Below are 13,333 nucleotides of genomic sequence, written 5' to 3' on the forward strand. Positions count from 1 at the left end.
GTCTTTTTTCCTTCAGTCTGATTTATTTAGTAGCATACACACTTCAGAGTAACAAACACTCATCCAATACAGTCAATGTCAGCATTGCATTGTAGTGTTCAGAACGGATGCATGTGGATGATACAGGCCATTTGATCTCAGTACCTTAAGAATAACAAATAATAACAACAGCAATAAAAAAGTAGCAAAAGCCCTCTGAGATACATTGAAATCTTTCCCTTTAACAGGAACTGGATCAGACGTTAAGTGAATACCTCCCTGTACAGAGGGAGGGTATTTTATTTAGAGGGATTTAGGTTTTACCACTTTGGTTAAATTTCAGCCGAATTTATATCTATGTGGGGCCTCAACATCCATAATTTTTTAACTTATCTGATCTACCTCTGTGAATTTTTTCTATATTGCACCTTCCTCCAAAGAATCTCACAGCAGCTTGCAGGCACTAATGACGGAGAGCCTCACACCTTTGCCACGAGGTAAGTAGGTCTATTCCCATCTGTAAAACTGGAACAAAACTATGCCTAGGAGTGCTGTCCAAGGCCAAAAAAAAACCAAGTCAATGATGAAGCTGAGGGAGAGAAGTCGTAGTCCTACTTCTTACTCCTATAGTCCTACTTCCCAGGTCCTACAGGAATGCAGCAGCTACAGCACTGCTGCATCTAACTAGTGAGTTTAAGGACCTTGGAGCCCAAGTCAGAGGTGATCTGTTCAGCACCAAAATGCCTCTAGGCATTCACAGCATCTCTGACCCTGCTGTGGAACCACAGGTACTCAGTGTGATTCCTCCAGAGCGAGGCACTATCTCAGCAGATGCATTAATGAACGACATTCTGGACTTGCATGTGAACAAACTCCTTGGTTACCATGCATCAGCTCCCCCTGTGTTCCACGCCTGTGCATGTGCACCATGTTGACCCTCTGGTAAATATAAGCTTATTCAACACAACTTACCCCACAGTGAAAGAAGGCCATGCTGCTTCCTCACACTAGCAAGTGTGTCCATAGACTGGTGCTCTGGGCCACCTGACGAGAAACAAGGAACCTACAACTTACCCTGGGGCAGTTTACTCCTGAGCTCACAGCCTCAGCTCCTTAGAGCTCCAGTGCTCAGCTGAAGTCCTACACTTGCTATGAAAAGCTGCCTCCTTCTCTCCTTCCCCATAACAGCAACAGATGATTGTGATTTCTTTCTTTCTAATCCCCTAGCAACACAAAGATCCATTTCAAAACTAACTTCCTAGAACTTACATCATCTAGAATGAGTTTCCACAGAGTCTACTATAGCAGAGATTTTCCTTTTTCCCTGACCTTTCCAGCTACTGCAGTGGAACAGACCTTCTCCATGCTTTCTCCCAGGACCATGTACTGCAAAACCAGCCTGGTGCTACCAGGAGTTGTTTTCTCGTTTAGAACTGGGCAGTCATTCTAAAAGTGTGTCTTAAACTCTCAACTGACATTTGAGCACCAACCTCTTCTGTTTAGATCTCCCCTCCAGAAAATCAGTTACATTGATGCAAAAGATCCACACCTGTGGTAACAGAAGAAAGAAATTTAACTCTGAAGATTAATTAGGCAAACCACAAATTAAATTCTGTCTTTATCTTATTTCTAATTCTTTTTAGTTATGGTAGGACAGCTTGCAATTGCAGTCTCATAAAAAAGGCAATGTCATTGAAGTCCTGTCTGTGAGACCTATTTACATGATATTGTCCTTAGGCATTGCTATTCTCCTTAGGCACAGCTATCCATGCTTACCAGCTGGCTGCAGAAAAGGAGAAATACCTATTTTTTTTAACTGTATGGAATTCACTACAGATTAATTTGTCATCTTACTGCAATTCAAAAATTAGGAGGCATCTGGAATGATTTTATCTGTGCTGTCACTTCAAAAAAACCTAATGTAAACACTCTGAAATTTCTAAGTGAAAAATTCATTAACATACTACCATAAATATAAAACAGAGAAACTCTGGGAGTCCAGAGAAGTTGTCTGAATTTGCAGTGAACTGCAAAAATAATTACCAGTTTCAGACAACTTCTGGTTTAAGATGAAATATTTCCACATGTCATTACTTCCTACAGAATACCTACTGTATGTCATCTAACTTTTACATCACAACTGAGTTACAATTTTCAATCCTCCTGTTTTGTTTAGAGTTTATGAAAAAATAATTAAATCTGACTGATTTTTAGGTACACAACACACTTCAGTGTGTTACCCAAAGTAACTCCTTTTAGAAACTACTTAAGGCTGTCCAACTTTAACTACAAATATTGCAGATTTCATTCCAGATATGGACTCTATAGGGGTTTTTTTGCTTATGATTTCAACTATTATCGAACTAGCAGTTTCCCACAAGTGCAGTCACACCTTCATCCAAAGTTCTCACACTATTTCCTGAGCACAGGAAACCAGCAAAAGACAGGAATTTTTGATCAACGTGCATTACTACCTCTAGATGTTGAAAGGGCTTTAACCACCAACTGGTAATGTAACTCTTACCTGCATTGTGAAAATCACCACATTATTCACGTTAAAACCTGGCACATGAGTCAACATGTGATTAATGATAGTATTTATATTGCCAGCATGTAAAAAATTGTTCCAGTGACTAGAGGCAATCAACAGAGAAGGTATGTAAAGCCATTGCAAGAAAACAATTCAATCTTTCTTGATTTTAACCTAGAAACTGAATTTTCTGTGGCTGTGCTTGGGTCACAGCAAAATAATGAAGCACAGATCACCCTGTGATTCCAGATGGGGACTATAGGATGTAATATATTGATATTCCTTCACCCAAACTGCATAGAGTTAACAGCTGATACCTTGGAGGAAGAATGCCTGGGAATTATCTCATCACTGTGTAAATGCTGTGAATGCAGAAACACACCTCCCTGATTGCTGTGCCACTTTATATGTGTAAGTGGCAGCACCATATTTGAGAATGGGGACATGGCCAAGAAGTCACGTGCATTTACAGACAGTCAAATCACAATCTGAAGAGATCACGCTGGCTGCTGACTGCTAGTGTGTGCATGTGTATAGGGGTTTTATCTTCAAAAATAAACAAGCCTTGGAAGAAAAAACTTAGTTCCCTGACTAGTTTGTGAAAGATCATTAGTGATTTTTCAGAGCTGCAGTTCAGCTGCAAGAGGCCTAATTCTCCAACTTAGCAATATATCCAACAGCCCACCCTGCTGGAAAGTCAAATTTTTTTGGAGACAATAGGCCACTATTCTCTCCCTAGAGTATTTGTAATCTCCTGAGTGGCTACAGAAAAAGCCAAGGCCTTTCTTGGATAGAGGCAAGGCTAGGGTAGGGAGGGGGAGAAATGGTCAACAGCAGTTAGCCACATCAAGCCACCATAAACTGCTGTCTCTCTTTGCTCCCAGTTTCTTGTGATTATCACCTATTTGCACCTTGCTCACCCTGTAACATAATGCAGCAGAAGTTGTTGGTCCAACCTATAGTGTACACAAGAGCAAGAGGGCTTGGAATTAGAGAGGAAAAAACACAATCCGTTTCCAAAACTATGCAGTCCCTGAAAGATTGTTTTTCCTGCCCTGAGTTCCCAAGCATTTGTCCTGGTTCTCTAAGAAGTAATTTGGAGTCCCATTGTGCCAGAAACCATAATCATTCTGGCTTACCACACAGACCTCTTGACTCATGCTGGTGTGATTCTCGAGTATGGAGATCTTAATTCTCTGAGGACCAGTCTCAAGTTCATCTGGTGCAACACAGACCAATCTGGAGTGATTCATTAAGTTCATAGAGGGCTGATGCAAAGTAACTTTGATCACTGACTGCCGGGTTCTGGATGCAGCTCCCTCTGCACTGACAACCTCAGGAGTTTGGAGTTAAAGGTTTCCTTCTAACTGAGTTTCCTTCTACTTCAGTAAAGCAGAAAGTTACAGAGAAGCCCTGCAAGTTTTGTGCCTCTCTCAACTCATCTTTCAGTGATGCTTTCCAAAATGCCAATCAAATTGTCCAATCCCAACAAGTACCCATCCTCCCTGTTGCCTTCTTGCCACGGGATCCTGTGATCCAGTGTCTGCCCATCAGGAAGAAGCGTGGTCTTTCCAAAATCGATCAGCCACACATTGGCATTCCCACTGCCATCATGTACAAAAAGTAGTGAACTTCCTACGACCTGGAAGACAGATTGAGACAATGCAGTTAAAAATACATCTTCAGCCCTCCCCCACCTTAACACTTCCTGCTAAGAAGATGATCTCCTTAGCTCACCTGTGACCCAACAGACTTTTGGGCTGCACTTACAAATTGATGTTTTAGATGCCCCATTTGCTTAACTGTATCAATCAGTAAGGTACATATGGGAGGGTAGATAATAAATGGGACTCAGTAGAAAACAAGAAGAAAAGCAATCATCTTACTTAGCATCAGGTCTCATTTTGAGCAATTCAGCAAAGGCCAGTAACTCCTTTCAAAGACAGATCATGACCCATGATTAACAAAAACATCTCTACTGATAAGCGACCATCAACAAGGTAAAATAAAATGTGTAATCTCAAAATCTTGACCTGTTAACAAGCAGAAATTACAATGCTAATGATGCCAATGATGCCTTCTGCACAACAAAGCACACAGAGAACACAGACAGCAGAATTAAATGGCATTTCAACATAAATCCATTCTAAGTAATACAGCCTTTATTGTCAAACTACAACTGAATGCTACTGTACCAAATGCAAACTTCCATTATGCCATTCCCCTGTAAATATTCCCACTGGAGCAAATCCAGGTTAGAAAAAACATATGAAACTGGTACTAATAAACTATGCCAAGCAGTGGCCCAGAGCTATAAATTCTGGGATGTCATAAAGACAGGAGGATTTATTATTCCTCAACTAGTTTAATCTCCTGTATCATCATAGTGGAGGCTTTGTGGTATCTGTGCTGCCAACGTGTATTAGCTTTCTTCTACAAAACCCCTTCTACTCATACAGCAGGCTGTTCTGAAGTACACCTGGACAACCAAATGAAGAAGCAATGCACCTCCACAGCTTTACAGTCACTGCTCACCTCATGTCGCTTGAAAAAGTCTGAGGATTCCAGAATGACATTAATTTCCTGCAGACGTTTGAGGTATTTTTTCTGGAAGAAGAGAAAAAAACTCAAAACAACCCATAAACACTTCACTGAAAACTGAATAAAGATAATCTGTTTACAAGAGTCAATATAATTAAGAGATCATATTCATTTTAGGCTAGAGGACCTTCAAAATAACAGGTTCATCATTTGAAAGTCAATCTGAAAATACATTTCAAGCTTTCATAGTGAATTAACAGACTGGAGTTCATCTGCTGCATGTGTTACACCAGGCATATTTATCTGTCTTGATTTGGATGTCATCAGGCTTTCTGCAACTGTTTTTTGGTTTCTTTTAATAAAGAGAAAAATTTTTCATGGAATTATAAATCTTCCAGTTCCCCAAAGTGAAAAGAAAGAAATTGTGTTAGAGAAACAAGGAGCTCCAACCGTGGTGGAGGCAGAGAGGGGATAAAAAGAATCAAGGCCTAATGTCCAAAGCTCCAGTGCAGATTTTTAAGGCTGCCCTGAGCTACCAAGCACGCTCCTCCTGAAGGGCTAATCTCATCTTCATAATGGCTTCCTCACTGCAGCAAAACATTACAGCATACTTTGAAGTTCCAAAGACAAGAGATGTGTTATGCCATCTACCACATGCCTGTTGTGCTACCCATGGGTTAGCACACAGGAATTCCTCTTTGAGATGAGTTTCACACATGGGAACACAGCTAGTCACCAATCACACTTCCTGCCTCCACACTCTGGTTTTATCCTCTCCAGACTGAATTCCCAAATCACAAGTTTTACTGCCAACACAATCCTTGCTTAGATATCACTCATCTAATGCATCTAACACCCATGATTGAAGCTGATGGCAAGCCATAAGTTAGTTTGAATGACATTTTGATAGCATGAGGCATTTAGGGTCAACTCATGGCAAGAGCCAATACAACTGGTCTCAGTCAACTTCTCACAACCCACCAAGTCCCCATGTCCACCCCATCTCCTGAGAGCAACTGGAACTCAAAACCACTTACCCCCTTGGTATTCTAATTCCTATTTCCTGTACCAAAAAATGGCTCTGAAGCAAGAGCATTGGTCCAAGATCAGCCCACCTGAAGAGCTCAGACTCACCAGAATAGTTGTGTTGCCCTCAATGAATTCTGCAAAAACCTGTAGAACTTGCTCCTGTGTCTTCGTCGTTTTGAAGTTTGTGTTACATGTTCCATCCGCCTTCTGCACAGAACCGCACACAGAGAGAGATTATTTATACTGCACTCATATCATTCCCCTCATCACTCAATCCTCTTGAACCAGCAACATCTCAGCCCTTGCTAACCAGATGAAAGTAAGTAGCTGAACAGGAAGAGAAACCAAGCAAGAAGAAGAGAAGAGATACAAAAGCTGATTGGATAGCTTTAAATGGCACTGGCAGTTCATTTCCTGTTGAGTACAAGTGAAGAAAAAAAAAAAAGACAATTATATTACCAGCTTGCAGAGGGTTTTTTCACATCAGTGCTAGCAATGCAAAGTTCAGTGGGGCAAACCACAGAGACCTCTTTGGTTGTACTCTTGTCTGGCTAGTGAAACCTTGGCTGAGGGTGTCAGGCAACAATTCCAAAACCAATTTTACCAGTCCTTTTAGTTTGGGGGTTTCTTTTGGGTTTTGGTGTGGATTTTTTTGTTGTTATTTGGGTTTTCTGTTGGTGGTGGTGGTGGTTTTGGTTGTTTCGGCTTTTCAATGGGAAATCAAAGAATCACAGTTAGGATTCCGTTCCAAATATACCTTTGAACATATAATGTGACCCAGAAGTCACAAAACAGAAATCTGTTGCAGACAGGAACAACCTGGGATTTGCAATGCCAGCAGTGACAAAGGAGGTGAATGAATTTTGGCAGAGGACAGTGCAGGCACGCTTGTTCCAAGTGTCTCCTGGAGAAATTCAGAGTATTTTAAGCAGTAAGATTCAGTACAGAAGCATCCTGCCACTGAAAAAAAATGAGTATTTTTATGTGCTTCTGGAGCTATAAGCAAATAAGAGCAGTGCATGAATTGGAGGTATTTGTAAGCAGAATATATGAATATGCATGTCTCCTAGAGCGTCCCTGTTGCTTCAAGAGACACAAACAGATTTTAGGATATGTGTGTAAAACACAGCAATTATTACAAGTGCTAACAAAAATCCACTAAAAGCCTGCAGGATTATCAAACTGTTTTCCTCTCCATTGTTTAAGTCTGATCACTCATTTTCATTATGAGTAAATCAGCAGGTCAATAAAATATGTTGTCTCCTACATGTTAAGTCACAGCACCAAAATGATTAATTCACTCAGCAGGTGAAACACTATTTATTCCACAGCTGAACTTCGTTTCTAACGTATACATGAAAAAAATTCAATAATGCTAAAACTCCAGATCTCTCATGCAAGGGAATTTTATTCCAAGGCTGTTGGACAGATACAAGTGCCGCATGTCAGTCTGATGAGATGTGCAAGTTATGCCAGAGCAGTTCAGCAGGTAGGCAGTGAAAGTTAGAAGCCATCTGATCTGATGTGTGATAATACTCAACAGCACACAGAAATCTGAAACTTCATCTCGTACCCCTTCACTGGAGCAAGGTTGTTTTAAAAATAATTTCTCCCTATGCTGCAGATTGTAGAGCAATGTCTAGAATAGCTGCTTGGAGTTTATTCCCTTTCTAACCTTTCACGTCTGGACAAACTAGTTGCTTGCTTCCCTTTTTAACACTTATGATTTTGCCCCTTTCCAGTGGTTGGCAGAAAACAATTACTGCCTGTCTTTACTTGCTGTAAACAACATCCATGAATGGCACCACCCCAGTATTCTAAACCAGGACTCTGCATGTACTTGGTCCTCAGGAGGCACTTGCCTGACTCACTCCTTGAAGTCACACCTTTGCTCAGGATTCCACATACACTCCACTGTCACACAGTGCAGCCCGTGGGCCAGTTCTTATTAGGTGTGCCAGTGACATGGCTCACCAGAGGGCAAGTGTCACAGCTCCATAAAATAGTGCTATCCATCTTAAATCACGGGGTCTTGCTCAGAGCTCTCTGCAGACTTCCCTTAAAGGGCTCTGGATTAACTTAATGGATTCACAAAGATTTATGAATCAAATCTGATATCCTCCTGGGAACATGGCTATCTCTGATGTACAGCTAAAGGAATGGTACCAAAGGAAGAAGTAACTTTTCAAACTGCACAGATATTCACTGACAGAATGGGAAGACAGAAATTCCAACTCTCAGCCCCAGGCATTAGCTTAGTATTATAGAGAAAATGTTTGCAATGCCTGTCCTTCAGACAGCCTCTGCCAGATCTGGAATCAGGCAGGCACAAGATACTGAGCAACAGGTTCCAACTGTAGGGAAACAAAATGGTTCAGAACATTTTTAATAGGAGGAAAATGACAAATCCCATAAATGAACTTGACTTGATTTCAGAGATCCAGAAGCGAGACAAGGATAAGAAATGGATCAACCCAAAGATAAAAGATACCCCCTTACTGCAGGAGTGCATATGGTGAATCAGATCTCATTTACCAGCAGCCAGTTCACAGAAAGGCCTACAATTTCACTTTCTTTGCTTTTGCTTCTTATTCAAGCAGCCACAGGGCAGGAATGACCAAACCCAACATAACTCATCAGCTAACTCTATGAGCTATCAGTCCAGTCAGGGAGAACATCCCCTTGTTCCCATCAACCACTAGCTGATGTACAGCTGACTTTTAATGGGTTTCTTACCAAAATGGGGATCCCTGCAGAATGGCTTTGCTTTTCTGCAAAATACAGAACTGGATGTATAGTTCAGCTTCAGTGGAACAGTGTAGGGAGTACTGACTACCTGTATTGCCTGAACAATTCAGTTTCTGCCATCTTTTCTCCATCTAAAAAAAAATTAAAATTATATCTATATTCCTCATAACAGCACAGAGAGATTAAGGGAATGTGCTCCAAAGTACTTCCTGTACTTAGTCAAGGATTAAGTATTCATTCTGTGCACATTTACAGCAGTGTCTCCATAGAGAGAAACACTACACAGTTTGTGTGTCATACTGCTCCTACCTCTGACAACCAACAAATCCACAAAGAACAAGCCAGGAGGTTTTTCTGAAGCCTCCATGTTCTCCTTTACCTCAGTCACTCTCTGGGACTGTACATCTTCACTCACCAACTATCTTTCCAAGAACGCACATGAAAAGCCTCAAGATCATCTGGGTTTCTGATTCCATTACACAGAGAAGCATACAAAGACATAAGTTGTACAGGAATAAAACAGGTATCTTGATAATATCATTAGCTGGCTAAAGGGCAAGACAGGATCCTGTGCTTTGGCTGGAACCAGATCATCTACTCAGCTACCACCCAGACAGCTCCTGCATGAGGATGCCTGTGTCCAACAGCCAGGAGTGGGTGGCACAGCACACAAGGGGCCAGCACAGCATGAGCTTGGAGCCCCAGCTCTGGTATCACAGCAGGAGGATCTGTGAATAAGAAGGGAGAAGACACAAAGCAAAGGAGAGAAGAAAGAGCCTCTGTTCATCAGCATCACCTTCTTTTATACCTTAATTCTATGTGCTTGAATTGTGAAATGGAAACAAAACTAATCCAGGCTCTGGAGTGGTGCAGTTGACACACCTGAAGGATGGGGATGCCATCCAGAGGGACACAGGCAGGCTTGAAGGTGGGAACTGGCGGAACCCCACGCAGTTCAAGTGCAAGGTGCTGCACATGGGTCAGGGCAGCCCCCAGTATCTATCCAAGCTGGAGGATGAACAGATCAAGAGCAGCCCTGCTGAGATGGACCTGGGAGTGCTGGTGAATAGGAGGCTGGACATGACCCAGCAATGTGTGCTCACAGCCCAGAAAGCCAGCTGTGTCCTGGGCTGTATCCAAAGCAGCATGGCCAGCAGGGCAAGGGAGGAGATTCTACCCCTCTCTTCCTCTCTTGTGGGACCCCATCAGCAGTGCTGCATTCAGCTCTGGGGTCCCTAGCTCAGGACAGACATGGACCTGTTGGAGTGTGCCAGGTGGGGGCCACCAAATTGATTAGAGGGATGGAAAACCTCTCCTATGAGGAAAGACTGAGCAAACTGGGTTTTTTCAGCCTGGAAAAGAAAAGGCTTTGGGGTGGCCTAACTGTGGTTTTCCTGTACCTGAAGGGAGCCTACAAGAAAAATGGAGAGAAGTTTTTTAAGTTTTTTACAAGAGCAGGCAGTAACAGGACAAGAGATTCTTCAAAAGTGGGAGTAGGTTTAGAAAGGTATTAGAAAAAGATTCTTCACTGCAAGTGGGGTGAGGCACTGGAACAGGTTGTCCAGAGAAGTTGTAGGTGCTCCGTCCCTGGAATTTTTCAAGACCCGGCTGGATGGAGCTCTGAGCAACCTGGTCTAGTGGAAGGTGTCCCTACCTACAGCATGGGGGTTGGAACTGCATGACCTTTAAGGTCCATTCCAACCCAGTCCATTCTATGAGTCTATAAAAGATAAGTAAGTAAGGGGTAGGAAAGAAAATTGCCAAGGTTCTACTGCGGCTCTAAGGCAGTATGCTAGGAATAGTACAGGGACACAAACTTATCCATCAAGAACAGCAGATGGACTTGGCTGATGGAGAAATTTAATTCTGGATTGTTCTGGTTTTATTCCAGCTCCATCTATACTGGATCTCATAATGTTTTAAAAGGAAAAGTGGTTTCCTTGATCCCAAGAGTATCTAAGCAAATGCTTTTAACATGCCTTGCCAATAAACCTAACTGCAACAAAACCAGTTTACTGTGATTCACTTGGAATAAATATGTATAGTTCCTGGATAAAAAAAGTAATTGCATGCAGAGAGGGAGTTAATACTTCTGTTCTGAATTCCTCCTTACAACAGTCTAATTTTCATTCTATCTGCACTGCGTACCTCCTTGAGTCCTTCCATAAGATCTCTGTAGCTGATTCAAATATGGCTGACGTGTATCTGAAGCTTAGATTCATTGACACTCTCTGTTACAATTAGAATGAATGCTTTAGAACTGCAATAGAGTGAACTCTGTGGTTCCAGTTAGTGTGTTTTCACACGATCCTTTGGAAGAACTGGCTACTGATGTGCACAAGCTTGTTTGATTAATCAAAAAAGTTCAGTCTCCAGGAACAGGCAGAGGTGAAACAATTACCTTAATTCCTTCAATCCTGAAGCCGAGGTTGGCACTAGAGCTGATGGTTTCTCTCCACTGCATGTACCGGGGTTTGGTGACAGCGTGCTGGGCGTTCTCCTCAGCCGTGGGAGCAAGAGGATCCACTTCAATCATTTTCTTGTACATGTCCTTACGCAGCTTTGGTTTCTCTCGTGCCTTAGTCAACTCTTCCTCCAGGTATGTCCTGCAAACATCATATCCCAACACATCCTTAAGGACTTCCTCAACATTTCTTTTTACAGTTGACAAACTGGCCTCAAGAAACAACCAGGAAAATAAGCCTTATCATTGCCCCAGTTTTGCATATGGGGAAACCAAAGTACACAGAGCAAAGACTGTGCAGGCATATTTAGTGAAAACAGCCCCAGGAGTCAGGAATTCTAATTCACTTCTTGTTCTAACTATACCTTTACTTACTGTTACAAATTATGATTATTTCCTGGTTACAGAATAGGAGGAAGCTGAATTCCCACTGTGCCATAAAACAGAACTGCATTTCCAGAGGACAGGTAGGAGAGATCACTCATAATGAAATAAAAAAACCAAATAGGGCTATTGAAGACTTACTGCATTCTCTCTCCTCAAAAAACTTTAAAACAGCCATGGCTAATTTTTTTAGGCCTCAGAGAGTTTAAGTTTTATTTCATGCATCTCAGTGAAAGAGAGAATCACTGTTCATATAGAAAAAACTAGAGTAAAGCAGATTATCAGAGTAGTTCCAAACCAGAAGAGGTAACTAAGAACAGGAAGGTGAAGGGACACAAAACTTCCACATTTTGCTCTTATCACTCAATCTGTTAATCCGGTAGCCATTAGAAAGGCACTACCCATGTTTTCCACATCCCACTGGATTCCCAGACCTTGCACTTTGTCAAGTGCCTGAAGTTTACTTTCTTCATCACAGTTTAACAAACCAGGATGGCATTTAGGAGATTATGTCACTCACTGCCAGAATGTCACCTATTTTCAACAAAATGTGTATTGTTGCAAATTCTTCTCCTATTACTCCTGAACATACCAGTGCAACATCTTCCTAATTCATTTAAAATTTGGCATCTATTTGAAAAGGCATATCTGCACTCCTGTAAGTAGAGTAACTAATTTATGACAATAACTCTTGAGCATCTGAGCTGACATCCCAGCTGAAAGATTACTATGACAGCTCATACTTCTCTGTACTATTACCTTACTCCAGGATCTCAACAAATCTCTATCTCTTTGTTATGCTTATCATTTTCGATGTTTTCATCTTAATCACAGACAATGAATGGAAAAGAAAGTGAGAACCTGGAGAACAAAGAGATGGCAACACCTCAAGATGTCAGAGCAGGGAAAACCACAGGTCTGTCCTGAGCAAATGGTTGACTCTTTAAAGAAAATATCAATACCAGCAAAGACTCATTCAAGCATTGGAAATGGGTTTTCATACTGCTATGCAGTCATTTGCATTGGGAGATGGAAATTTTACTTTGTGAGGCTTTCTGAATCACTGCATACACAAAGATTCAATGAACTGGCAGTGAATAAATCATGTCATTTTCTCCCATGTATTATCAGGCCACTGCAGAGAAACTTTGTCTTAAATCGCCCCTGAACATTTCTTGATGTGGATAGTTTTTGAGGATATATCAGTTAGTTTCCAGAATCCATGTACAAACTGGCAGTAGTGGGACATATTGTCCTCAGGTTGTCCAAGGTGACTGCGAGCATGACCCTTCCTTCAAATGCAGAGAAAGCACATTCTCTTTCATTCACCCCACCTGATCCCCATCTTGCAGTCCATCACACTTGGCCCTTCAAAATCAGTGAGCAAGTCATCCAGCTGGATGTAGCTCTCGCCATCTCTCTCCACCACGCCATGGAAGCAAGGGACGCAGGAGCGTAGTGGATCTTTCATCAATCGCTCAAAACACTCCTTTTCATTCTCTGAGAAGCGTTTGAGAATCTTCCCACTATCAGCTGCCTTGAAATTCCCTACAAAAAGAAAATCAAACACTTGCTGACAAGATTGACAAGCAAAAAAGAAAAACCTCTTCCCCCACCATTCCAGTTTCTTCTATCTCAGTCTCATAGCAGCAGTTAAA

General features: G+C 41.7%; 1 protein-coding gene across 2 annotated transcripts in view; it reads right to left on the reverse strand.

The window, feature by feature from the left end:
* Nucleotides 1-3: 3 nt before the first annotated feature.
* Nucleotides 4-13,333, reverse strand: part of ITPKA (inositol-trisphosphate 3-kinase A) — a 39,305-nt gene continuing 25,975 nt past the window's right edge. For both annotated transcript variants that reach the window (XM_064424662.1, XM_064424661.1), the window contains 5 exons: nt 13,010-13,223; nt 11,229-11,433; nt 6,185-6,286; nt 5,045-5,116; nt 4-4,151 (listed from right to left, as the gene is read on the reverse strand). In XM_064424662.1, the coding sequence (XP_064280732.1) occupies nt 3,948-4,151; nt 5,045-5,116; nt 6,185-6,286; nt 11,229-11,433; nt 13,010-13,223 (797 nt within the window). In that variant the 3' untranslated portion in view covers nt 4-3,947. The remainder of the gene's footprint in view (nt 4,152-5,044; nt 5,117-6,184; nt 6,287-11,228; nt 11,434-13,009; nt 13,224-13,333) is intronic.

Source organism: Passer domesticus, chromosome 6, assembly GCF_036417665.1.
Source record: "Passer domesticus isolate bPasDom1 chromosome 6, bPasDom1.hap1, whole genome shotgun sequence".
Lineage (NCBI taxonomy): Eukaryota > Metazoa > Chordata > Aves > Passeriformes > Passeridae > Passer > Passer domesticus.